Source organism: Trachypithecus francoisi, unplaced genomic scaffold, assembly GCF_009764315.1.
Source record: "Trachypithecus francoisi isolate TF-2019V2 unplaced genomic scaffold, Tfra_2.0 Lachesis_group0, whole genome shotgun sequence".
NCBI classification, from domain to species: domain Eukaryota; kingdom Metazoa; phylum Chordata; class Mammalia; order Primates; family Cercopithecidae; genus Trachypithecus; species Trachypithecus francoisi.
In genome coordinates this window covers 113,655,553-113,683,386 of record NW_022681453.1, presented here as the reverse complement: position 1 = coordinate 113,683,386, position 27,834 = coordinate 113,655,553, and the positions used below count along the sequence as shown (strand labels likewise).

Genomic DNA, 27,834 nt, shown 5'->3' with positions numbered 1-27,834 from the left:
GATGGACTGCAAGAGCAAATCAGAAATCCTGAGAGGACCCACAGACCCTATGAAGGAAGCAGACTGCTCCTGCAGGGCCTGGGAGACCCCCGCAAAAAACTGAGTGCCCCAACTGTGGAAGTGGGAAAGAGAGACCCACTCCCCCAAACATACATCCCCACTGGAAAAGCTGAAGGTCTGTTTGCGGGAGAAGTTTCTGACTTTACCTAGAGCTAAGTCAATTCGGAGAGCCGAGCAAAATACAGGGGTAGAGGAAGCAGCAGAAAGGTCCTGGGAGCTTGTTGGCTTCCCTAGCAGACCATTTCTGCCTGGCACCAAAGAGATCCAAAAGGAGCAAGGCGTAAAACTACACAAGGATAAGCAAATCTCTAGCTGAACTTTGTAACAATTTGAATGGGGTGAGAAGCCTCCTGACCCGAATTTGGGGGAGAATGCAAATCCGGTGTGCAGACTCCACAGGCAGGGAAGAACCAAGCTCTTCGTTTTTGCAGCTGGGAGGCAAGTTTTCAACCCCTATGGCTCCACACGTGGAAATGATCTGGGTCTGAGGGCCACTGGGTGGGGTGTCATGGTAGGAGTGAAACAGGCCCTTCAGTTTGTGTGGGAGCTGGATGAGGCTTGTGACTGCTGGCTTTCTCTCACTTCCCTGACAACCTGCATGACTCAGCAGAGGCAGCCATAATCCTTCTTGGTACACAACTCCAGTGAACTGAGACCCTCACCCCCATTCCCCACAGCAGCTGCAGCAAGACCTGCCCAAGGAGAGTCTGAGCTCAGACATACCTAGTCCCATTCCCACCTGATGGTCCTTTCCTACCCACTCTAGTAGTGGAAGACAAAGGGCATATAATCTTGGGAGTTCTAGTGCCCCAACGACTGCCAGTTCCTCCCCATACTACCAAGCTGATGCTCTCTAGAAAGCACCACCTCCTGGCAGGAGGCCCACCGGTACAAAAATAGAGCATTAAAGCACCAAAGCTAAGAACCTCACGGAGTCCATCACACCCCTCCGCCACCTCCACTGGAACAGGTGCTGGTATCCATGGCTGAGAGACCCATAGATGGTTGACATCACAGGACTCTGGGCAGACAATGCCCAGTACCAGCCCAGAGCCAAGTAGACACACTGGGTGGCTAGACCTGAAAGACAGACAACAATCACTGCAGTTCAACTCAGAGGAATCCACATCCATAGGAAAAGGGGCAGAGTACTACATCAAGGGAACACCCTGTGGGACAAAAGAATCTGAACAACAGCCTTTAGCCCTAGACCTTCCCTCTGACAGAGCCTACCCAAATGGGAAGGAACCAGAAAACTTTCCCTGGTAATATGACAAAACAAGGCTCTTCAACAACCCCCAGAAAACACGTATGCTCACCAGCAATTGATCCAAGCCAAGAAGAAATCCCTGATTTACCTGAAAAATAATTCAGGAGGTCAGTTATTAAGCTAATCAGGGAGGAACCAGAGAAATACGAAGCCTAATGCAAGGAAATTCAAAATATGACACAAGAAATGAAGGGAGAAATATTCAAGGACATAGATAGCTTAAAGACAAAACAAAAAAATTCAGAAAACTTGGGCCACACTTTTAGAAATGCAAAATGTTCTGGAAAGTCTCAGCAATAGAATTGAGCAAGTAGAAGAAAGAAATTTGAAGCTCAAAGACAAGGTCTTTGAATTAACCCAATACAACAAAGACAAAAAAAAGAATAAGAAAATATGAACAAAGCCTCCAACAAGTCTGGGATTATGTTAAACAACTAAACCTAAAAATAACTGGTGTTCCTGAGGAAGAAGAGAATTCTAAGAGCTTGGAAAATGTATTTTGGGGAATAATCTATGAAAACTTCCCAGTCTTGCTAGAGACCTAGACATCCAAATACAAGAAGCAGAAAGAGCACCTGGGAAATTCAATGCAAAAAGATCTTCACCTAGGTACATTGTCATGAGGTTATCCAAAGTTAAGACAAAGGGAAGAATCTTAAGAGCTGTGAGACAGAAGCACCAGTTAACCTATAAAGGAAAACCTATCAGATTAACAGCAGATTTCTCAGCAGAAACTGTATAAGCTAGAAGGGATTGGGGCCCTATCTTCAGCCTTCTCAACCAAAACAATTATCAGACAAGAATTTTGTATCCAGTGAAACTAAGCATCATATATGAAGGAAATATACAGTCTTTTCCAGACAAACAAATGCTAAGACAATTCACCAATATCAAGCCACCACTATAAAAACTGCTAAAAAGAGCTCTAAATCTTGAAACAAATCCTAGAAAAACATCAAAATGGAATATCTTTAAAGTTTAATTCACACAGGACCTATAAAACAAAAATATAAGTTTAAAAGCAAAATAGGCCGTAAAATGAGCCTCAATAATTTTTTTAAAAAATTGAAATTATATCAAGTACACTCTCTCAAACCACAGTGAAATAGAACTGGAAATCAACTCCAAAAGCAACCTTCAAAGCCATACAAATGCATGGAAATTAAATTGCTTGCTCCTCAATGAGCATTGGGTTAAAAATGAAATTAAGATGGAAATTTAAAAATTCTTCAAACTGAATGACAATAATGACACAACCTATCAAAACCTCTGGGGTATGAGAAAGGCAGTTCTAAGAGGAAAGTTCATAGCCCTAAACTCCGGCATCAAAAAGACTGAAATAGCACAAACTGACGTTCTAAGGTCACACCTCAAGGAACTAAAGAAACAAAAACCAAACCCAAACACAGCAGAAGAAAGGAAATAACCGAGATCTGAGCTAAATGAAATGGAAACAAACAAACAAAATACAAAAGATAAATGAAAGAAAAAGCTGGTTCTTTGAAAAGATAAATAAAACTGATAGACCATTGACAAGATTAACCAAGAAAAGAAGAGAGAAAATCCAAATAATCTCACTAAGAAATGAAACAGTAGATATTACAACTGACACCAGTGAAATACAGAAGATCATTCAAGGCTACTATGAACACCTTTACCCACATAAACTAGAAAACCTGGAATAGATAGATAAATTCCTGGAAAAATTTAACCCTCCTAGCTTAAATCAGAAATAATTAGATACCCTGAACAGACCAATAACAAGCAGTAAGATTGAAATAGTAATTTAAAAATTACCAAAAAAAAAAAAAAAAAAACAAGAGTCCATGACCAGACGGATTCACAGAAGAATTCTACTAGACATTCAAAGAAGAATTGGTACCAATTCTTTTGCCACTTTTCAACAAGATAGAGAAAGAAGGAACCCTCTCTAGTTCATTCTATGAAGCCAGCATCACCCTAATACCAAAATCAAGAAAGGACATAACCAAAAATGAAAACTACAGACTGATATCTTTGATGAACATATATGATAAAATCCTTAACAGAATACTAGCTCTTCGAATCCAACAATATATCAAAAAGATAATCCACCATGATCAAATAGATTTTATACCAGGGACAGAGGGATGATTTACCATAATCAAGTCAATAAACGTGATACACTACATAAACAGAATTAAAACAAAAACCACATGATCATTTCAGTAGATGCAGAAAAAGCATTCAACAAAATCCAGCATCCCTTTAAGATTAAAACTCTTGGCAAAATCAGCAAACAAGGGGCATAACTTAATGTAATAAAACTCATGTATGATAAACCCACAGCCAACATAATACTGAATGGGGAAAAGTTGAAAGCATTTCCTCTGAGAACTGGAACAAGACAAGGATGTCCACTCTTACCACTCTTCTTCACATAGTACTGAAGTCCTAGCCAGAGTAATAAGACAAGAGAAAGAAATAAAGGGCATCCAAAACAGTAAAGAGGAAGGCAAACTATCACTGTCACCCTTTTCAACAAATGGTTCTGGGATAATTGGCTAACCACATTTTGGAGAACGAAACTGGATCCACATTTCTCACCTTATACCAAAATCAAATCAAAATGGATTAAGGACTTAAATCTAAGATGTGAAACTATAAAAACCCTAGAAGATTAATATCCAGTAGTGGGATTTCTGAATCAAATGGTAGTTATACTTTTAGTTCTTTAAGGAATCTTCACACTGTTTTCCATAGTGGCTGTGCTAGCTTACATTCCCACCAGCAGAGTAGAAGTGTTCCCTGTTCAATTCATCCATGCTGACATCTACTGTTTTTTGATTATAGCCATAATCAAAACCCACTGGGGCCACTGGAAAAACCCTTCTAGACATTGGCTTGGGCAAGCATTTCATGACCAAGAATTCAAAAGCAAATGCAATAAAAACAAAGATCAATAGCTGGGACCTAATTAAACTAAAGAGCTTTTGCACAGCAGAAGGAACAGTCAGCAGAGAAAACAGATATCCCACGGAGTGGGAGAAAATCTTCACAATCTATACATGTGACAAAGGACTAATATTCAGAATCTACAACGAACAATAAGAAAAAAACAAACAATCCCATAAAAAAGTGGGCTAAGGACATGAATAGACAATGCTCAAAAGAAGATACACAAATGGCCAACAAACATATGAACAGATGCTCAATATCACTAATGATCAGGTAAATGCAAATCAAAACCACAATGTGATACCACCTCCTGAAAGAGTGGCCATAATCAATGTGATACATCATATCAACAGAATAAAGGACAATAACCATATGATCATTTCAATTGATGCTGAAAAACCATTTGATAAAGTTAACATCCCTGCATGATGAAAACTTTTAAAAAACTAGGTATAGAAGGCCTTAATATAATAAAAGACATCTATGACAGACCCACAGCTAGTATTAAACTGAACAGTGAGAACCTAAAAGCTTGTCCTCTTAAACCTGGAACATGACAAGGATGCCCACTTTCACCACTGTTAATCAACATGGTACTGTATATTTTAGAACAATTAGAAAAGATAAAGAAGAAGTAAAGGGCATCCAAATTGGAAAGGAAGAAATTAAATTATCCTTGTTTGTGGATAAATGATGTTAAATTTAGACAAACGTGAAGACCACCAAAATACTATTAGAACTGATAAACAAATTCAGTAAGTTGCAGGATACAAAGTCAACATACAAAAATCACTAGCATTGCTATATGCCAACAGTGAACAATCTGAAAAAGAAATAAAAAATTCCATTTATAATAGCCATGAATAAAATTTTTATCCAAAAGAAAGTCAATAAAGCCTGCTGGCAAGGATGTGGAGAAAAGGAAACCCTTGTACACTTTTGGTGGGAACATAAGTGAGTTCATACACTATGGAGAACAGTTTGGAGGTTCCTTAAAAAATTAAAAACAGAGCTACAATACAACCCATTAATCCCACTGCTGGGTGTACATCCAAAAGAAAGGAAATCAGTATATTGAAGAGATATCTGCCTGCTATGTTTGTTGCGGTACTATTTACAATAGCTAAGATTTAGAAGCAACCTAAGGGTCCATTAACAGATGAATGGAAAATAAAATGTGATACGTATACACAATGGAGTACCATTCAGCCATAAAAGAGAATGAGATCCAGTCATTTGCAGCAACTTGGATGGAGCTGGAGATCATTACATTAAGTTAAATAAGCTAGGCACAGAAATACAATTGTAGCACGTTCTTGCTTATTTGTGGGATCTAAAAATCAAAACAATTGAACTCACTGAGATAGAAAATAAAAGGATAATTACCAGAGGCTTGAAAGAGTAGTGGGGTGGGGTGGGGTGGGGTGGAGATGGGATGGTTAATGGCTCCAAAAAATAATTAGAATTAATAAATAAGACCTACTATTTGACAGCACAACAGGGTTACTATAGTCAATAACAACTTTAATTGTACACTTTAAAATAACTTAAAGAATGTTATTGGATTATTTATAACTCAAATAATAAATGCTTGAAGGGATGGATACTCCATTCTCCATGATGTGCTTATTTCACATTGCATGTCTATATCAAAGCATTTCATGTATCTCATAAATATATACACCTACTGTGTGCCTACAAAAACTAAAAAAAAAGAAAAATCAGTATATCCAAGAGATATCTGTCCTCTTATGTTTGTTACAGCACTGTTCACAATAGCCAAGATTTGGATGTAACCTAAGTACTCATTAACAGATGAATGGATAAAGAACATGTGTTACATATACACAATGAAATACTATTCAGCCGTAACAAAGGATAAGATTCTGTCATTTGCAACAACATGGATGGAACTGGAGATTGTTTTATCAAGTGAAATAAGCCAGGCACAGCAAGATGAACTTTGCATGTTCTCACTTACTTGTGGGATCTAAAAATCAAAACAATTAAACTCATGGAGTGAGAAAGTAGAAGAATGGTTACCAGAGGCTGGGAAGTATGGTTGGGAGTGTGGGTGGAATGGTGGGAATGGTTAATGGGTACTGAAAATAGAAAGAATGAATAAGACCTAGTATTGGATAGAACAACCCGGACACTATAGTCAATTGTAATTTACTTGTCCATTTAAAAATAACTAGAGAATATAATTGGATTGTTTGAAACACAAAGGCGTAATTCCTGGGGAGATGTATTCCCAATTTTTCATGATGTAGTTATCACACATTGCATGCCTGTATCAAAATATCTCATGTACCCCATAAATATATATACCCATATATATTTTGTACCCACAAAAATTAAAAATAAATTCAAAAATTGAGAGAAAAGGTAAAAATAAGGAGTAATGAAGGCCATTTCTAACTATATGCTTTAGTTTCAGATAGTAACAATTCCCTGTAATCAAAGATGAGGGCTCATTTGTTTATTTTTTAAAACCACATGCTAATCTAGATTGTACTGAATACATCTCTTGTTGTAGTTATAGTTTCTTATTTTTTTAAGTTTTTCTTTTTAATTTTTTCTTAGTGAAAATCAATATGGATTAAATGTTTAGTACCAGCATTTTCTTCTATGACTTCCCAATCCTGAACCGTTTAGCTTGATTTCATCTCTTGACGGTTTTATTATAGCATTCTTGATAATGTCTGTTTTTTGTCTTATTGCTGAATGGCACATTAGATGTATTTAGTAGGTCACAATTTCCTTTCCTCTGCATTGTAGTAGACATTTTCCTGTTGTCTTCTGACCCTCAATATGGTACTAGTTAGCCCTTTATCACAGTTTTTTTCATTAAACTGTTGTTTAGTTCAGTTTAATTATCAAATAATTTTTCCCTGCACGTAGAATTTATAGAAGTTTTATTACCTGAGTTTTCTTTGTATTTGAGAATACCTGCTACACTTCTATTTAGATGGCAAATCAGCTGAGGATAATATCATTTGGTCACCTTTGTCTTAAACCTTGTGTATACTCATTTGCCATTTTCTGGCTCCGAATGCTATGAAGTAATCTGAAGCCTCCTAGATTCTCTCTCTCTCTCTTTGTCTCTCTGTCTCTCTCTCTCTCTCTTTCTCTGTCTCTCTCTCTCTCTCTGTCTCTCTCTCTCTCTCTCTCTCTCTCTCTCTCTCTCTCTGTCTTTCTGACACATGTAACAAGCTTCTTTCCTCACTGAATGCTTGGAGAAATTTTTCTAAATCCTTGAAAGTCAGTAACTGGTCCAGGATTTTGTTTCAGTGTCAATAATTCAGCATTTTTTTTAAAAAACACAGAATTCTCTCTCTGTATGTAGAATGTTACCCATTATTTTCAAAGAAATTTTCTGTTTTTATATCTTTGAATTGCTTTTCTGTTCCATTGGGCTTCCTCCTGCTGAGAAACCTATTTTCTTTATGTTGTCGCCTCTTTAAAAAGGTATTACTTACATTTCTTCAATTGTTTTAGCTAGTTTTTAATTTCCCTTTGCATTTGCTATCATTATCTCAAGCACGTCTATATGTCAGGATTTTAATTTTCACCTAGTTATAGTGCACTCTTTATCACTTGACTTTTAAAAAAGTAGTTCTCTAAAGGTGTTGTAACTTTTTCTTTGACATTTTTTGGTAGTTTTCTATTTTGATATAAGTTAAAACAAAATTTGCAAAATATAAGTAAAGTATAAAGAACTCTTCCCCCAAATACACTCTTTCTGGTTCACTAGCTATCTTTTGTCTTATTTGCATACACACACAGGTGCATACACATGCACATACACACCTCCTTTTGTACCTCCCTTTGTTCTGAACAGTGTGAGAGTTAGTTATAAACATTGTAACACTTTACAAAAAAATATGTCAGTGTGTATGTCCCAGAAAAGACTGCTTTCTCTTATATAACCATAGTACAATGATCAGAATCAGGAAGCTCACATTACAAGATACAACGTGATTTTCTAATCCACAGAGCATATTTAATTTTTTAAAATTACTCCATTGATGTTTGTTACAGCTTGTTTTTTTTTTTTTTTTTTTTCTGATATAAGATCCAATCCAGGAACAGATGACCATTTACTTAGCTTTCCTTTGATGCCTGACATGTTGTTGCTTGATCTTTGACATTGATTTTGCTCTTTTCAAAAAGTTTGCTTTCATTACTTCTTTTGTAGCCAAAGGACTTGTGGAAAATCTTATGGTCCTGATCTATGTTTTCTACTAAATTTTATTTTTTTATTTTTTTCACCCTTTACATGCTAAAGATTCTAGTTTGTTTGCATATCTAGTTGTGTCATTTCTTTGGATCTCACTTGCCTATGCTTATTGTGAGTGGCTTTGTTCCTATCTGCCATATTTTCTCATATGGTGAAACTAAATTCTTCCTGAAATTCTCTTCACTCATACTGAGTTCTATCAGTCTTTTCCAGGGAGCTACTGTTTGTGGGTTCTGTATTGTACTCTTTTCTGTATCCTGCTATCTCAAAAGCATGGGGAAGAGGATAGGACTGGGGAGCTTAGCTTTTTTTGGCGAAAGATCTGGGCTTGCTTGTTTTTTCTGGATTTTACTAAATGCCAAACTTCTATCGACCTGGTTTCCTATGTTCTGTCTCTGTGGGGAAACCTTCAGATTTGCAATTTTCTTATCTCTGCTAAGATTTTGAGGTAGGTGATTAGCGGCTTTAATAAGGATTTCAGATGTCTTCTCTTTACTTCTTTTCACCTACTTTTCTCCTTATTGACATGGTATTGGTGAGACTTGCCTGTTCTTTTTATGACTCTCCCTTTCCTATTCTTCATTTGCTGTCTTTGTGTTGGGCACACACCGTGTGTTGGAATAGCGCCCAGACGCACCTCAATAAATTTTATTTCTTTGGTTGATTCTTCTCAAAGTTATTATGTCAATTTATCCCTTTGTTTAGCTCCTTTTATGGTTATATTTTTATTATTCTGCTTTTTCTATTTATGTATTAGGGTTTAGAGAAGAAAAGTCAATAATCCATATTTACCCATCATTCATTTACCTTGTTTGAATTATTAAAACTCAAACATAAATCTTCTAAGAGATACTTCTTACATGACAGGCCAATGCTGAAATGAAGTATGTGAGGTCTGAACTGGATCTAAAAGGATAATCACACAGTTTTTAATTTTAAAAAGAGCTTTGTAATTTTAAAAATGGAAACATTTTATCATTTACAAATGAAATGCAATAGTGTATAAAACACTTGTCTTTTTTTAACCATTCCAGCTTTTCCATTTTTAAAAATTATTTTTGTTTCTATGTGCTTCAGTTTTGTCCTGTGTCACTTATTTTCTCATACACTAACGTCAGTATTTTCACTAAAACACATGACTTTCATATACAAAAAAGCAAGCAGACCCTGGGTAGCCTGTGAACTGCCAGGGCTTTGCTGATGGTCCACTTTCACACTTAACCTAGACATCCATTTTTTTTTTCTTTTTTTAGTGTTAGGAAGATTGGCTTTGGATGAGTGCACAGTTTATGAAGAGGTTCACTCTGAGAAAGGAAGAGGATGACACATCAGGCTAATCAACCCAACAGTCAGTGAAGTGACAAGTGCTAAAGTGACATAAGGCCTTGTTGTAGAAAATTCACTGATTCTGCACAAGGCGTTTTTACCCTGTTTTGCATCAATGGGCAGAAAATTTCCATTCACCTTTCACTACTCATTGTGCAGTCTGGAAAAACTTCATGAGATTTGCTCTCAGACATACACCTCCATACCACTGGATGCTTATACAAATGAAATATGTTCAAATCTCTGTGAAAGCTGCATTATTGTGAACAGCAACCTCTCTAATTTGTTTTCTGCTATTGCTAGGATGCATCTACTTCTTCTTTGTAAGTTCTGTGAAAAAATTCCATGTTAAGGAACTGAGAGAATAAGACAGAAAATAACTACATAAAGTAAACAGTTTCTTCTTCGATTCAAATTGCTGTGGCTAATATCAGACTGCCATTCCGGAAGTACCTGAGGAGGACAGAGGTGTTTAAGGAAACAGTTTCTCCTTGGATTCTGATTTCTGTGGCTGGTATCAGAATGCCATTCTAGAAGTACCTAGGATGGACAGAAGTGTGTGTGTGTTGCAGGCACAACATTGTGATGTAGACAAGAGACAGGCCGTTGGCTCAAGAGTATCAGCATTTGAGGCCGAGAAGGCGGATCCGAGTCAGAGACCATCTGGCTACATGGTGAAACCCCGTCTCTACTAAAAATACAAAAAAAAAATAGCCGGGCGAGGGCGGGCGCCTGTAGTCCCAGCTACTCGGAGCTGAGGCAGGAGAATGGCTTGAACCCGGGAGGCGGAGCTTGCAGTGAGCCGAGTTGCGTGCACTCCAGTTGACAGAGCGAGACTCCGAAAAAAGAGACAAGAGACAGAAAGCAGGACAGTTGATAACCAGGTTCCCCTGCCAGGGTGTGTGTTTTGAAACGATACCAACACTTACTAGCTTCATAATACTGGGCAAATTACTTCCTTAATCTCTCATTGCATCAGACTCTGTATATGAAAGATGAGTATAATAATAGAACCTATCTAATAATATTATTTGATCATTATTTAAAATTATATATGTTAGATGTTATATTTCTGAAAATTTATCTCTATCTCCACACACACAATTAACAGTGCTTAGCACATAGTAAGTCCTCAAAAAAATGTTAAGTTATATAAGAAACAGTAGGTAGTGGTTTTGAAACTGGAAAGGTTCCCTTGTCCCCCTCAGAGGGCATACGATGGGGGTATGGCTCACTTCTTCAGTGCCCCACTGCTCAAACCGCTAGGGAGCATGCAGACAGGCAGGCTATGGGGCTCCCACTCCACGAGAGTGTCTAGGGGTGAATCTTTACAGCTGCTAAGGCCCCAGTGGGTGTGTGTTACACTGTGCCCTTTTAATTTGTCATCTATAGGTGGCTTGTGTTAACCCGCTCAATTAGACCCTCTACCTTGTTGCAAAGAAGGAGGGCTTTCTGTATCCCAGGTTCTTGCCTTGGTATACCAGAAGAATCGGATCACACGTGGTCTTAGAGAATGAATGCAGTTTTATTGAGTGGAAGCAGCTCTCCACCACTGGGGAAGCCAGAAGGGAGATGGTCTTTCCCTGGAGTTGGGCCACTCAGCAGCCCCAGCTCCCCTCCAACTACTCTGGCCAAACTCCACGCCATCCTGCTGGTGAGTGGCCTGCCAGTGTGCTGGTTTCTGTTCGTGTGCTCTTCTGCCAGAGTGCTGCCTCAACATCCTCTTGCCATTCAGCCACATGTGTCTTTTCCTGCTGATATGCTCCTCTCTACATCTGGCTGCCTGTGTGTCTGCTCACTCAGGTCTCGGGTTTATAGGCCCAGAAGTGGGGCGTGGTGGGCCAGAGTGACCTCGGAAAATGCAGCATTTGGGCATGAAAGCAGGAGCGCCTGTCCTCACCTAGGTCCAAGGGGGTGGAACCCTAGCCAGGGACCTGCCTTTCTCTACCCAGCACTCCTTGATGCCTCCCGTATCATTCCACCCTCTGAAGAGGTACATCTAACTGCTCTTAGGTAGAATATGGATGATGACTGGTCTTAGCTTCTTCCTGCTGACAGGGGCATTGTTCTGGGGAAAATGGCAGTCAGACTCCTCCTAGAGGTCTGTCTAAGGGTTCCTAGACAAGGGGAGTCATCTTCTGAGGCTCCGGTTGACCATTTGGATTTTGATGATTTCTAGGCTTGAGAGTTAAAAAAAAAAAAAGTTTTATAAGGTTAAGTGTGCATGGGTTAAACATGTGTATTATACAAGGAAATAATTTAGTGCCAAAGATTACAGAGATAAGAAGTGAAATATACTAACAGCAACATTCTACCCCAAACTGTTTCACCCTGGTGAAAGAAATTAAACCTTGTATGGGAGCAATTAAACTTTAGAAGAGAAATAACTGTACTTGGCGTATCTTTTAGAAATTAACAGGTGCACCCTGGGCATTTTCGGGTTTGTGGGCTTACATGGTGGTCATCAAAGCTTTTGTTTCTTTGCTGCATCTCCTCTCACTTTTCTGGGCCTCCCTGTCTCTATTATAAAAGACCGAGGTGGCCATTTTCAGGAGGTCCACTAATATACTATCTGGTCCCAGGGCCCATTTTTGCAACTTCCTCCTGATGTCAAGAGCTACCTGGGTAATACATTTATCCTTTAGGATTAGCTGTTCTCGACTGAATCAGGAGCTAGAGGTGTACTTTATCAAGGCTGCTCTTAGCCTTTCCAGGAAGGCAGTGGGATTTTCATCAAATCCTTAGTCAACCATAGACAAGTTAATATAATTGAGAGTCTTGGTCTTAGTCCTACATAAGTTCTCCATTATGCACACCTGAAAGTGTCTCCTTTTCCAGTCTTCCATCTCATCATTAGGATCCCATTTAGGGTTATTTACTGGTATTGCTTCTCTTCCAGTTGGATAATATTCACCCCCTTCTCTGACGCTATATATGAAAGAAAGCTCATCCCCAAATCTCTCTGCTACTGACAGAGCAACCTGCTTCTCCGTGTCCCTCGGGGTTTGATTCAAAAGTAACATAATGTCTCTCCAGGAGAGTTCAAATATTTGAGTGTAATTCTGGAAAGCCTCTATTTATCTATCAGGGTCATCTGAAAACTTGCCAAGATCCCTCTGAATTTGCTTTAAGTACTGTAGTGAGGAGGGGACCTGGACCTTATTGGGCCCAAATTTACTGGGAATTTGTTGGAGGGTTAAGAGTGAGACTGGGGTTTGTCTAGAGCAAAGATTTTTAGGAGGGGCCAAGTGAGAAGCCGAAGCTGCATAGGGTGGTCCGGGTGGACCCTGAGGAACAGTGCTGGAGGCAACTGGATCCTCTGCTGGGGATGCCCCTGGAACTCATATCTTTGATTACCTGGGTTTGCCTCTTTCGACCTTCCCTGAGATGGCAAACAGGAGGGCAGTCCTACACTGTGAGCAAAGGTCTGGATTGCCTTGCACGGTATAGAGAGCCTACACATATGAGGCCTCAGATCATCTGTCCTCATGTCTACAGAAAAGTTCCAGTTGCCAGATGGTACTGAAATGAATGGTTCCTTCCTGAGGCCAAGCCAGCCTTGGCTGTAAATCATAATTTGGCCAAATCTTTTTGCAGAGGGCTAAGAGGCACTTTTCCTCCAGACTCTGAGGCTCAAAGCAGTGCCAGTGGTTCAGAATACACTCCAGAGGATTATTATCTGGGGGTGGTGAAAAGAACTGGTTGACAATTCTGAAAGACAGTGAATAGAGGCGTCCCTCATTCCCTTTCTTCTTTCAGCAAAGACTCAGAAAGCGAGCATCCTCCTTTCACTTTCCACCGCTTGTCCCTGAGCCCCGGTGACCTTGGCAGGTGCCAGCCATAGTACTGATGCAGTGTGTACGCACGAATCAAGGAAAACCTGGAGAATGGAATTAACTGCCCTCATCTGTGTCCCCATTTCTCCCTGCTGTCGACAAACCTTGAGTTTCCTGAGCCTGTTTATGCCATGAAGCATGGCCTCTTTCTGTGAAGGGGGTGTTTTAGTTGACAGGAATCGGTCCTGCCCATTTACATCGTGCCTGTTGCCTGGCTTTGAATCCTTCAGACCTGGTTTTCTTTCTAGGGCCTCAACCTGAAATGTGGGGTCTAGTTTGGGACTGACAAGTTATTTTAGAGACTGTTTATATCTCTTTAGAATGTCTCAAATGTGTCCTGTTGAAATTGCAGTTATCAGCCAGCAGGGGCCATTACTCCATTAACCTTCCTGTCAGAAACAGAGTTGGTGGGGGAGCCCTCTCACTTAGAAAAGGAAAAAAAAAAAAGAAAGAAAAAAAAGAGAAGCAGTTTAAAAGGAAAAAGGGGAAGATCTTGGGGGAAGAACCCCTTGCTTAGTGCAACTGGACTCCTGTAATCCTTATATCTTTCCCCCATTTCAGACCAGGTTGAATTCCTTGGCCAGGGAAAGAAAGGTTCCATCATCACGGTGGCTGAGAAGCACCTATCTGTTGACCCCGTGGGGTCGTGGCTACGGTCGTCCCAGCTTTGTCCTGCGCCCACTCGTGGCTGTTGGGCTTGGTCCTTGCCTGCTGCGGGCAGGCCTAGGCACCCAAGCTGCGAAGGGAGAGGGTAAGGAGAGGTTCTCTGAGCTGTGTGTGCCTGCGGCCGTTAAGGTGGAGGCATACATGGCACCTCTAGGAAAATTGATCTGATTTGCACCTTTGGCAGCTGAACCTAATGCTCATTTTACTTAGTAACATTGCCATAGTCTGTAGCAAAACTCTGAACATTATAAAGAAAGAGGTAAGAGACATTTCAAACCATGTGAGAGAGAAAGAGACGAAGTCTGGGGATTTTGACTGACTGGTAAGGGCAGAGTTTTGTTTGTTTGTTTGTTTTATTTTTATTTATTTATTTTTTTATTATTATACTTTATGTTCTAGGGTACACGTGCACAACGTGCAGGTTTGTTACATATCTATACATGTACCATGTTGGTGTGCTGCACCCATTAACCCCTCATTTACATTAGGTATATCTCCTGATGCTATCCCTCCCCCCTCCCCCCTCTCCACAATAGGACCCGGTGTGTGGTGTTCCCCTTCCTGTGTCCAAGTGATCTCATCGTTCAGTTCCCACCTATGAGTGAGAACATGCGGTGTTTGGTTTTCTGTTCTTGCGATCGTTTGCTGAGAATGATGGTTTCCAGCTGCATCCATGTCCCTACCAAGGACACGAACTCCTCCTTTTTTATGGCTGCATAGTATTCCATGGTGTATATGTGCCACATTTTCTTAATCCAGTCTGTCACTGATGGACTTTAGGATTGATTCCAAGTCTTTGCTATTGTGAATAGTGCTGCAGTAAACATACATGTGCATGTGTCTTTATAGTGGCATGATTTATAATCCTTTGGGTATATACCCAGTAATGGGATGACTGGGTCAAATGGTATTTCTAGTTTTAGATCCTTGAGGAATCACCACACTGTTTTTCACAATGGTTGAACTAGTTTACACTCCCACCAACAGTGTAAAAGTGTTCCTATTTCTCCATATGCTCTCCAGCACCTGTTGTTTCCTGATTTTTTAATGATCGCCAGTCTAACTGGTGTGAGATGGTATCTCATTGTGGTTTTGATTTGCATTTCTCTGATGGTGAGTGATGATGAGCATTTTTTCATGTGTCTGTTGGGTGTATGAATATCTTCTTTTGAGAAGTGTCTGTTCATATCCTTAAGGGCAGAGTTTTGAAGGGAAACAGAGTCTCTTACCCACAGGAAAGAGAGAGAAGTGGGAAGGTTTTGGAAGAGAGGCAGACCCGACAGTTTCACATTTATTCACACTCATCTCCCAGGATCCCGGCAGAGCTTCCATTTGAAATGGGAAAGGGTCCCTAGTCCCCCTTGCAGGGCATGCAGTGAGGATGTGGCTTGCTTCTTCAGTGCCCCACTGCTCTAACCTCTAGGGGAGCATACAGGTAGGCAGACTGTGGGGCTCCAATCTTATGGCAGTGTCTAGGGGTGAATGTTAACAGCTCTTGAAGCCCCAGTGGGCATGTGTTACAGGGTGATCTTTTAGTTTGCCTTCTGTAGGTGACTTGTGTTAACCAGCTCAATTAGACCCTCTAGATTGTCACAAGGATGGAGGACTTTCTGTATCCCAGGTTCTTGCCTTGGTGTACCGGAAAAATTGAATCACCCGTGGTCTTGGAGAATGAGTGCAAAGTTTTATTGAGTGGAAGTAGCTCTCCACTGATGGCGAAGCGAGAAGGGAGATGGTTTTCCCCTAGAGTTGGGCTGCTTGGCGGCCCCAGCTCTCCTCTGAGTACCCTAGCCAAACTCCGCCTCAACTTGCTGGTTGATGGGCTGCCAGTGTGCCAGAGTCTGTCAGTGTGCTCTTTTGCCAGCATGACCCCTTGACATCCTCTTGCTGTCCAGCCACTTGTGTCTTCTTCCGCTGATGTGCTCCTCTCAGCATCTGGCCACTTGTGTGTCTGCCTGCTAGCGTCTCAGGTTTTCATAGGCCCAGGATGGGGGTGTGGTGGGCCAAGGTGGTCTTGGAAAATGCAACATTTGTGCACAAAAGCAGGAGTACCTGTCCTCACCTCAGTCTGTGGTGTAGAGCCTCAGCCAGGAACCTGCCTTTCTCTATCCAGCACTTCCCTGCCCCACTTCCGTATCACTTCCTACGTACTGTAAGGTATGATGTCCTTGGTAAATCCAATTTTTAATAAACTCTAAAAGCTGTTTCCATTCTAAAACTAGTTATCATCTGTACTGCTTTGAGGATTATAGTTAGTTGTAGTTCATGCCACTTACTATTCCTTTCACAAATAGTTTTATATAAATGACATTATAACCACTTCCTTAATGAACTTAACGTATCGGTATCACTTACTTATAAAGACACTTTGTCAGTTTCTGGATGTTACTGTAGCCTGAGGAAATTTAGGAAATATGCATTGTGAAAAAGTATTAGTGATAATGCACTTTAAAACATTTACTTCTTCAATAGTTAAAAACGGTTTATTTGTTTCAAGCTCAATCTGATTTGTGGTTTAAGAATCTTTGTGGTCCCTAAGTTCCCACAACAATCTTGTGTTTGTATGATTTCACAGGCAATTAACTGAGCAAGTAATTAAACAGATGAAAGCACTTTTTCTTATATAAGAAATAATAAAAATATACCAGATACTAGACCGTAGTCCACACTGTCAGTGAAATAAAACAATGAGGCAGTGGCTTTCTGAGTAACTGGAGCCCCTGTTCATAGGTTGACCATTAAGTAATGTATTAAACTGTAAAAGTGCTAATCTAGTCAGGATTTATTGTTCACAAATTAACTAGATAACCCTTGAAAAGGCAGCCAAGTTACAAAGAGATAGAATGACAGTCTTTTCGCTTTTGTGTGTCTTTAAATTTCTGAAAACAAATTGGGTGCACATAGAAGTGAAAACATATTTAAAAGTTAATAAAAGGAATATGACACCATTTAATCAGTAATAATAATTACTGATTGCTTTTCTATGTGATGTTGCTCCCTTCGATCTTAACAGCTATTTGGTAAAGTAGATGGGGCAGATGCTGCTCTTAATTTCCTTTCTTCATATTCAATAACTGAGGCTCTGGGCAATACAGTAATTGCTCATGGTCTCCCCTGAATGTATAGCAGAGGCAAGGCACAACCCTAGGCAAAGCTACCCCCACATTTCTTTGTCTTGCCACAGTATAACAATGCCACATAAATCATTTGAAACCTTTACTTCAAATCAATTTTGTGATCACTTGTAATAGTCAATTCTCACACTGCCATAAGAAATACCTGAGATTGGGTAATTTATATATAAAAAAAGAGGTTTAATTGCAGGGTGTACAGGAAGCATGGCTGGGGAGGTCTCAGGAAACTTATAATCTTGGCAGAAGGAGAAGCAGGCACATCTTCACATGGCCAGAGCAGGAGGAAGGGGTGGGTGAGAGGTGCTACACACTTTTAAACAACCAGGTTCCATGAGAACTCTCTATTACGAGAACAGCAAGGGGGAAATCTTCTCCCATGATAATGTCAACATTCATCAGACCCTTCTTCCAACATTAGGGTTTACACTTCAACATGAGATTTGGGTGAGGACACAAATCCAAACCATATCACCACTTAAGAAGGGGAGGATGTGGGCAGAGTGAAGGTAAAGGAATGCAAGCATGGAAAGAATAGGAAAAGGAGAAATAAGCAAGACATAGTGCAGAGGGGAGAGGAGATGGAAAGAATGAAAAATAAGGAGGCTGCAGTGTTAGGAATAGGGCTCGCAGGTTACATAGTGGATGTCACACTGTCTTTAATATTAGGATGTAGATATGTAGCTATTCTAGATAGTCCTTTAGAGTTGTTATTGTTTTTCCTTGCTGGGAAATAGCCTCTCTGATTGGTTCTCATTCTTTGAAGTTTTTATATTTCTTTCTTTAGTGTTTTCTTTCATTTATTTAAATAAGTGCTTATTTCTCTATGGAATGTAGTTTTATATATGTGTTTTAAATGACTTCAGTTTTAGAAATGTACCTTAGAACTCTATATTTTAACCATTTTTTCTCCTTAGTCTAATTGTTTATTATTGTTTTTGAAGAGATTCCTTGATGATCAGAGAAGGTACTCTTACTCCAGGGATAAAAAAGGTTTAACTATAATTCATTTCTCACCAACTGACTTGCCAGTTGTAAATTTTCTAATATAAATGTTAATCTTTTCTTATCAGGTCCTGTATTAGAAAAATCAGGTGACAGATTTTTGTACAATAGAACTTTTCGGTTTAACACTAACCTACAATGGGGTTGTTATAGAAGTTTTATTTTTCTCTGCCTTGATTTTCTGTTACCTAAAATCAAGTGGTATTACCTTTGTTCCTGTTAACTTTACAGGTATTCTGAAATATAATTTTGAGAATAAATAGTTCTAGAAAAATAGACTCATTCTATTTGCACAATTTGAATTAGCTTTATGCTCATTCAATTAGCTCAAATGAGTCATAAGAATTTGGATATCTCACCTGGTGGTATTCTTTAGATCAAAGCATTACTACTGGGTTTTAGTTCTATAATTCTACCAATTCCAAATCCTGAATTTATGCTTTCTTGTGAGAGCATTTCCTTTCATTAGGGCATGTAAAGGTGCCTTTGGTCTTCTTTTACCTTATGGAAAAATAGGAGAGAAGATAATAGCTTAAAGCTAAAGAATTAGATTCTGGAACAGAGTGATTTACAATATTGGTGAGCGGCCAGAGATCAGTTCTAGTTTCAGCGCTTCCACTATATGGCCGTGTGACTTTCAGCAAGTTATCAGCTCTCCATGGGCCCCCAATTCCCTGATCTCTAAGTGAAGATAGAAGTAATTAGGAGGTTTAAAAATTTTAACTAAAAAATCTTTTGTCTTTTTCAAAATTAATCTTACATAGAGCCCCTAAATTTAGATCAGGTAAAGTCCTGATTGCTGAGGATATGGTGGGAGCAGGAACCAAATCCTAAGTTTATTGAATGTACCCATACATCATGATTTCAAAGTCACTGGGCTAAACAATTTTAGGGACACTTCCATGTGTAAATTCATTAAGGTCTATTTTTCAGTGAGAATAATCTGATTTACTTTCAGTAGGGAAATCCCTATTTGCTCAAAAATGTCAAGTTGATATTAATCACCAAAAAAAAAAGTCCATTGTAGAACACATGTGTGTTGATGTTTGGTTCTTGTGACCAGGAGGATGTTTATTTGTCCTCTCATAAAAGTAAAGGGCTTTGAGAGGCCGAGGTGGGCGGATCACGAGGTCAGGAGTTCGAGAGCCACCTGACCAACATGGAGAAACCCTGTCTCTACTAAAAACACAAAATTAGCTGGCTGTGATGGCACATGCCTGTAATCTCAGCTACTCGGAGGCTGAGGCAGGAGAATCGTTTGAACCCGGAAGGCGGAGGTTGCGGTGAGGCAGGATCACGCCATTGCACTCCAGTCTGGGCAAGAAGAGTGAAATTCCGTCTCAAAATAATAAATAAATAAATAAATAAATAAATAAATAATAAATAAATAAAAAGAAAAAAGGAAGGGAAGAATAGCAACCAGTAATTTTGACAGTTTTAATAGTCATCATAGTATAACTTTATGTATAAGTTAGATGGCTCGTTACAATTTCAGCAGTGAGAAAGAAAGCATTATAGCCCTTCTAATATACAATGATATTTAGTTACATACTTGAATTTTTGGTGGTTTATATGAAGATATATTTGCCCACAGATTTTGTTTATTAACTTGCAGTATTTGTCCTTAGCTAGGCTAAATCATAAGCCAGCTTCATGAAAAGAAAAATTTAAGGCTTCTCTGCTTTCAAATATGAACAGTTATTGTCTACTCAAACAAAGCAAGGAAGTTAAAAAAGAAAGAGCAACTTTGCCATGGCTAATCTTTCCCTTAGACTGTGGGAGTAAAGCTTTTATTTCTTATAAGAAAAAAGATAATAAAATATCCAACAGATTGAGGAGTTGCAAAATATTCTAGGGGGTCACTTGATTTTATTTTTATTTTTATTTTTTGAAATTTTATGAGGTCTCAGGACATTTGACACAGTTGTAAATGTAATGTGTATTTTAAAATCAATATGATTTTAAATCAATAAAAATGACTTGCTACCCATGCCCCAATTTGGAATTTCAAATTAAACTTATCCCACAAACATTAGAAAATTGAGGAATAATTAAAAATCTATGCTGACCCTCTTTTTATTGCCTGTAATTTACTCCGTGTAAACATTCAGCACCGTATGCTGTGTATTTGTTTCTTGAATTTATGTTTTGACGATGCATGAAATAAAATGTTTCAGATACTTCAGAAAAGCTTTATAGCTTAACCTCAGAAGAGTTTCCAGATTTCAGCAGCCAATTACTGAATATAAGTCAGACTTCCACAGATTTCCTTAAGACCTCACATGTGAGGGGTCCCTGTGGAGTTGAGGAATTGAGGTAAGTTAAGCCTGCAGTTTATATATTAATTAGTATGTAGTAAAATTTTGACAAGTTCCAACTAGTTATCTTTATTATATATAGAAAGATTGTCCTCGTGTGTGTACTTTATATGACCATTCTTTATAGAATGTTTGGGTTCTTTGCTGATCTATTATCAAGATTTAGTAAAAGGCTTATAAAGTTGTTACTTTAATGTGAAGAGATCGTTCTCTACTGCACAATATGTATTATAAAAATGAAAAGATATTTGGAATATAATAATCCTTCAGCATTTCTTATTATATTGAAAAACAATTGCCTTACTTGAATTAATTAACCTAATAAATTTCAATACTTTGTATTAATAGAATCCTACCCAATGTGAATAAGGTTTTTAGAATCAAATAGTAAGTTTCTTTCTTGAAATCAAATCTAGATAATTAACAATAACATTTTAATTTGTATCATATCATTCTTTCCTCACATAAAATACATTTAGAGATTTTAGGGATGGTCAGATCGGCTTATAAGGAATGTAGGTTGCACTAGTAAATGTTTCAAAACAGTAGTCTATTGTTTCAGTCTATTATTGACACTACAATTCCTTGAAGAAGGAGCAGGATTTCTTCTAGAAAGACTAAAACAAGTATAAAATTAGTTATCTATATTGTAAATTTCTTTGATTGAAATTTAATTGAAATCTGAAATTGTAGTAAAAAGGGAATCAAGGGTTTCTTATTCTTTCTGGAGGAGGAAATCATTGAGCTATTCGTCTTGCTTTTTGCATTTCTTTCTCTTCTGAAACTTTTTTTAAGACAGGGTCTCAACATGTTGCCTAGGTAGGTTTCAAACTCCTGGGTTCAGGCTATCCTCCTGCTTCAGCCACTTAAATAGCTGGGACTACTCAGGCCACTGCACTGAGCCTGGATTTTTGCATTTCTATTATCATTTATATATTTTTTAAAAGGTCAATATAAGACTGATATTTTCTTCCCTTAGATAAATCATTAAAAACAAACTAAACTACAAGTATTCTCATCGTTCATAAAACAAATGACATTCAATACTAAAAATATAAGGGGACCTTACTAACAGAATAAAGCATATTCTTTTTTTTTTTTTTTTTTTTTTTTTGAGACGGAGTCTTGCTCTGCCGCCCAGGCTGGAGTGCAGTGGCCGGATCTCAGCTCACTGCAAGCTCCGCCTCCCGGGTTCACGCCATTCTCCTGTCTCAGCCTCCGAGTAGCTGGGACTACAGGCGCCAGCCTCGTCGCCCGGCTAGTTTTTGTATTTTTTAGTAGAGACAGGGTTTCACCGTATTAGCCAGCATGGTCTCGATCTCCTGACCTCGTGATCCGCCATATTTCTTTTTTCTTTTTGTTTTTGGATTTTTAAAAAATTTTTTTTTCTTTTTTATTGTACTTTAAGTTCTAGGGTACATGTGCACAACGTGCAGGTTTATTAATATGTATACATGTGCCATGTTGGTGTGCTGCACCCATTAACTCATCATTTACATTAGGTATATCCCCTAATGCTATCCCTCCCCCTTGCCCCCACCCACAACAGGCCCCAGTGTGTGATGCTCCCCTTCCTGTGTCCAAGTGATCTCGTTGTTCAATTCCCACCTATGAGTGAGAACATGCAGTCTTTGGTTTTCTGTTCTTGAGATAGCTTGCTGAGAATGATGGTTTTCAGCTTCATCCATGTCTCTGCAAAGGACGTGAACTCATCTAAAGCACATTTCTTTAAAATTAAAAACCTCATGAAACAATCACTAGCTCTTCTTTTCTTGGACCAGTGAAAATTGTAATCACAATGAGATTTGCATTGTTCCACAGACCGTGGTTTATAAGCTGCTCATTTAGCATGTGTTGAACATAAAAAGTAATCCAATGAACAGTTATATCCATCACAGAGCGAAGTATTTTACATTATTTAGCAGCATATATAGCTTGAGAATCTAGATTATTTAGGACAAAAAAAAAATCCTAATTGTGTACACTTTTATCTGCTCCCCACCCTACCTTTGTTCCCAAACCTTAGATACTCAGGTGTTAGAGCTTCCATCAGTGCCCCCTGCTGCCACCAATAAAATGCAACAAAATAAAATAACAAACAAATGCTGTCATTAATTTTTGCTTTGGCATATCTTGACTGGCTATCTACATAGTCCTAATCCACAGTACACAAAAGAGGCGATTTATCTGGCAGTCTATTCACCCTGATTCTTTTAAACAGCCAATGTGATGATGAATGTTCTTAATGATGACCCTGAGGCTCTGCAGGTTTCTAAAGTGCCTCTGAATCATCAACAAAGACACAATCAGAGACCATAAAGTCTCTCCTTCCTTCCACTGTGGCTTTATTTCTTGGGAGAGGGAGAATGATGAGAATTTCTCATTAAAAGGAGGCTTACTATATTGGGCACATTGAAAATTATGGTCCCAGTCTGATACAGCCCCCTCACATCTGCTTGCCTCCAGCAACTCCAACATATGTAGTATTGATCAGAAGATAAATGAAGAGTTGAAACCTGGTTCTGTATATTGTGTATTGATCTTGTTATGTATTTTCAGCTGTTCTGGAAGAGACACCGAAATTCAGTCTTTGCTGTCACTTTCTGAGAGCAGTACAGATGAGGAGGAGGAAGATTTTCTCAACAAGCAACATGTCATTACACTACCATGGTCAAAGAGTACTTAATGATTATTTGTTGATTACTTTTTCCATTTGGTACCCAGAGTAAAGCAAACAACTGAGAAAAGTAATCAAGTGATTACCTGTCAAAGTGCTGGAGATTTTGATTATTAATGTCTTTGAAGTTTCAAGGCTACAAACTAATAAAAGTAAAATTATAAGTTCAAGGGCTTATTCTTCAAATGATATATTATATGTCAACCACTAATCTATATTGCAGATTATATTAGTAAAATACGGTGAATTTGAAGAAATGACTGTTATAACTGTGTCTATAAAACCTACTATAGGGTAGAACATGATTATACTTAAAGTAATATTTCATTGTCCAATTATATTTTAAATAATTATATTAACGACAAGAGTGTGCATTTGACAGCCAAGTCACACTAGTCAGTATCATCAATTGAACCTATAACTACACTGTTTATTTTCTGGTTTTTGATATTTATAGAAGTTCTGGTATCTTCAAAAGTTTGCAATAAAAGAAAAAAAGAGGACCAAAAATAAAATGGATGTGAAACTTTTCATACTCTGCTCCAGCAAAACACAGTAAAGACCCCTAAGCATCTTTTTTATCTTTTTTTTTTTTTTAAGAAGGTCAATGTAGTGATTAGCTTTATGTGAACATGTGACTGGTCTACAATACCTAAATGATATGGGTTGACTATGTCCCCACCCAGGTCTCATCTTGACTTGTCGTTTCTATAATCTCCAGGTGTCCAGGCAGGGACCTGGTGGGAAGTAATTGAATCATGGGGCAGTTACCCCTATGCTGCTGTTCTTGTAGTAATGAGTTTTCATCTGATCTGATGGTTTTATAAGGGACTTTCCCCCCCTTTTGCTCAGAACTTCTCTTTGCTGCTGCCACGTGAAGAAGAATGTGTTTGCTTCCCCTTTCACCATGATTTCCTGAGGCCTCCCCCGCCATGCTGAACTGTGAGTCAGTTAAACCTCTTTCCTTTATAAATTACCCAGTCTTGAATATGTCTTTATTAGCAATGTGAGAACAGACTAATACAGCAGATACTTTGTCAGACCTTATAATTGATTCATGACTAACACAGCGACTTGGGACACCATCCCTTTGCACAGCCCAAAATCTGTGTATTACTTTTTACTTCCGCAAAACGTAACTAATAGCCTATGGTTGACTGGAAGCCTTACCTATAATATAAATAGTCAACTAACACATATTTTGTGTTACATGTATTACATACTGTATTCTTACAATAAAGTAAGTCAGAGAAAAGGAAACATAACCAAGAAAATCACAAGGAAGAGAAAATGTATTTAATATTCATTAAATAGAAATGGATTATTATAAAATCTTCACCCTTGTCTTCATATTGAGCAGGCTGAGAAGGGGAAGAAAAAAGAGGATATGAGTTTTGTGTCTCAGGAGTGACAGAGGCAGAAGAAAATCCATGTATAAGTGGGCCCTCACTGTTCAAACCTACGTTTTTCAAGGGTCAACTATATTCTAGATGTTTCTGTGGGAGTATTTTTTAGATTAGATTAACATTTAAATAAGTAGACATTGAGTAAAGCAAATTAGTTTACATAAAGTGGGTGGGCCTCGTTCAATCAGTTTAAAGACCTTAAGAAAAATAAAATAGTTGAGATCCTCCAAGGTAGAGGGAATTCTTTCTTCAGACTGACTTCAGGCTTGAGCTATAGTATCATATCTTGCTTGGGCCTCCAGCCTTCAGGCCAGCCCTGTGGATTTTGGACTTGCTATTCCCACAATTGCATGAGGCAATTCTTGAAAATCTCTCTTTTCCTATGGATAGATCAATTGGTAGATAGATAGATAGATAGATAGATAGATAGATAGATATAGATGTGTATAGACACACACATCTTATTTGTTCTATTTCTCTGGAAAACCCGATACAGCCAGTTTGAAGGACTGTTGGGATAGTCGAAAGAAAGAAGACAAGGGGAATTATTTTGCTGGTGTTGAGAAGTTGTAGATTTTGATACTGGTGGGAGTCCAAGGTTTATAATCTTATAACTCAAGGCTTAAGAAAGAGGAGAAAACATGGGATGATAATTTTGTGGTCATCACTTTGTGACATTTTAGGGCAGTTTCCCTTTATGGAGTTTGTTCACTTAACAGAAAAATACCCCTGAAAGTTGGCCAGGCTCTGGCAGCAATGTAGCCATGACTCCAGACTCAAACTCTTTTGTCTTCTCTGTGAGTCTGGGTAGTAACTTCTTATACAAGAGTGATGGTTGTTTAGTACAAATTTACCTTTGAAACTTTTCCGTGTCATTGATAAACTGTACTGAATTCACACACATCATCTACTGACAGGATAGAAAATTATGATGAAGAGACCTATAGCCATTTCCATGTCCTTTAATATAAAATTGCATTCTATTGAAACTGATTAACAAACGTAGACAATAAGCAATCAAGAAAGCAAGGGATATTATCAGAAGAAAATGTTGCAAAAGACATATCTTTTAAAAGAGTGTGACTCCTCCGCAATTTTCACTGCCCTCTTAACACGTCCTCTGTCACAATCCCATAGACAGACAACAGTGAGTCACCAATGAATCTTCATCGTTTGTGTCCAAAGCTCTTTTGGCCTCTTGTCCTGACACTGCTGGCTTTCTGAATTTTAGTATCTATAGTTAAAATGAGGATTACTGTTCATCTTTTAACATAAAAAATATATATACATATTTTAGCATATGTGCTCAGGTTTAATGTTTCATGACTCTTTCTCCTTTGCTCTAAGACATTTTCCTTTTCCCTTCTGATGAAGAAACAAATTGTTCCTCTGGGTGTGATTTATAGTAGTGCTTCTCTCAGATAAAACGAAAGTGGTGTTGTCCTATTCTTGTTAGGGAAGGATTGGAGCACAACTATTTTCTCTTGTATATTCAGACATAGCTTGAGTCTTTTTTGAACTAGCTCAGAAGATCATTTTATATGATACTACCTTTTACAATATCAGCATTTTGAAATAAATATTAAGCTGATAATCAGTACATCTCTGGCCAAATCTGAGATTAAAAAAATTGTCATTTGACTTCCAATATGACATTGAAATTAAACATAAGGGTCCTCTGTGGCAGCGTAGACTAGACCCCTTCTGCCTTTATTTGCTTCCAATAACCACACATGTAGAAAGTTCTTTGATTCCATTGCCATTAGTCTAATGAGGAAATAAAATCTAAGTAAAATTAGAGCCTTTGCCTGAAGCAGCTTCAATGTGTTCTCTCATTTTAAAGCTCATGCTTAAAATTGCTTCTACAGGCCTGGTTCTAACTGTGGAACTGAGAGAGTTATAGATATTCCACAAGAACCTCAGCCATATTACTAATAGTGGAGTCAGTACAGTGCGCCTTTAACAACTATTGGATAAATGACCACCTGATTTTACATGTTTGTTGAAATTTATAGTTTATACCCAGACTTGTCTAGTGCTGTAATAGTCATATGAAATTCTATAATTTTACAGCTCTGGACATGCACATGCTGGAGACAAATTAACATTTTTTTTTTAATAGTTTTAGTATGTTTTATATCCATTGAAGTAATTCATATCTAGTGCATGCTGAGTATGTCACACAACACAGGCCAGTGGTGTCTGTTACCTTTAAGATCACTTAATGCTGGGCATTATATGTGAGGTGCACAGGAAATATTTCTTGAAAAAAATAAATGTTATGAAATTGCTTCTCAGCTATTTTAAATAATATATTGATTCAGAAAAAAGCAATTCTCTCTGTCCCTTTATTCAGTTTTTGAAAAGATCTTGAGCAATGCTCATCTTATCCTTGTTTTGGCACATGCTATTTCTCATCTCAAGTCTCAAAATGTATCTTCTCAAAGAGGATTTATCTAATCTCTATCCAAATTAATTCCATTTGTCCATTTTTTCTTTATTCTTTCTCATTGCATCCTGCTTTTTGCTTCATAAAACTTATAATTATTAATATACAAATGTGATTTTGGAAGGTATGCCTCTTAACTAGACTATACTTTTTTTTTTTTTTGAGACAGAGTTTTGCTCTTGTTGCCCAGGCTGGAGTGCAGTGGCGCGATCTCGGCTCACCACAACCTCCGCCTCCCGGGTTCAAGCAATTCTCCTGCCTCAGCCTCCCAAGTAGCTGGGATGCAGGCATGCGCCACCATGCTGGGCTAATTTTGTATTTTTAATAGAGACGAGATTTCTCCATGTTGGTCAGGCTGGTCTCAAACTCCCGACCTCAGGTGATCCACCTGCCTCGGCCTCCCAAAGTGCTGGGATTACAGGCGTGAGTCGCTGCGCCCGGTGGCTATACGTTTCAGCTGAGTATCTATCCTGTTCACATTGACTGCCACATAACTCAGCCTCCATCAGA

The 27,834-nt window shown here is 38.4% G+C and overlaps 1 protein-coding gene across 2 annotated transcripts in view; it reads left to right on the top strand.

Annotated features, from left to right (window-relative positions):
- Positions 1-23,639, top strand: part of ZBBX (zinc finger B-box domain containing) — a 175,561-nt gene extending 151,922 nt beyond the window's left edge. For both annotated transcript variants that reach the window (XM_033211621.1, XM_033211620.1), the window contains 2 exons: positions 20,652-20,790; positions 23,352-23,639. In XM_033211621.1, the coding sequence (XP_033067512.1) occupies positions 20,652-20,790; positions 23,352-23,478 (266 nt within the window). In that variant the 3' untranslated portion in view covers positions 23,479-23,639. The remainder of the gene's footprint in view (positions 1-20,651; positions 20,791-23,351) is intronic.
- The last annotated feature ends 4,195 nt before the right edge of the window (positions 23,640-27,834 follow it).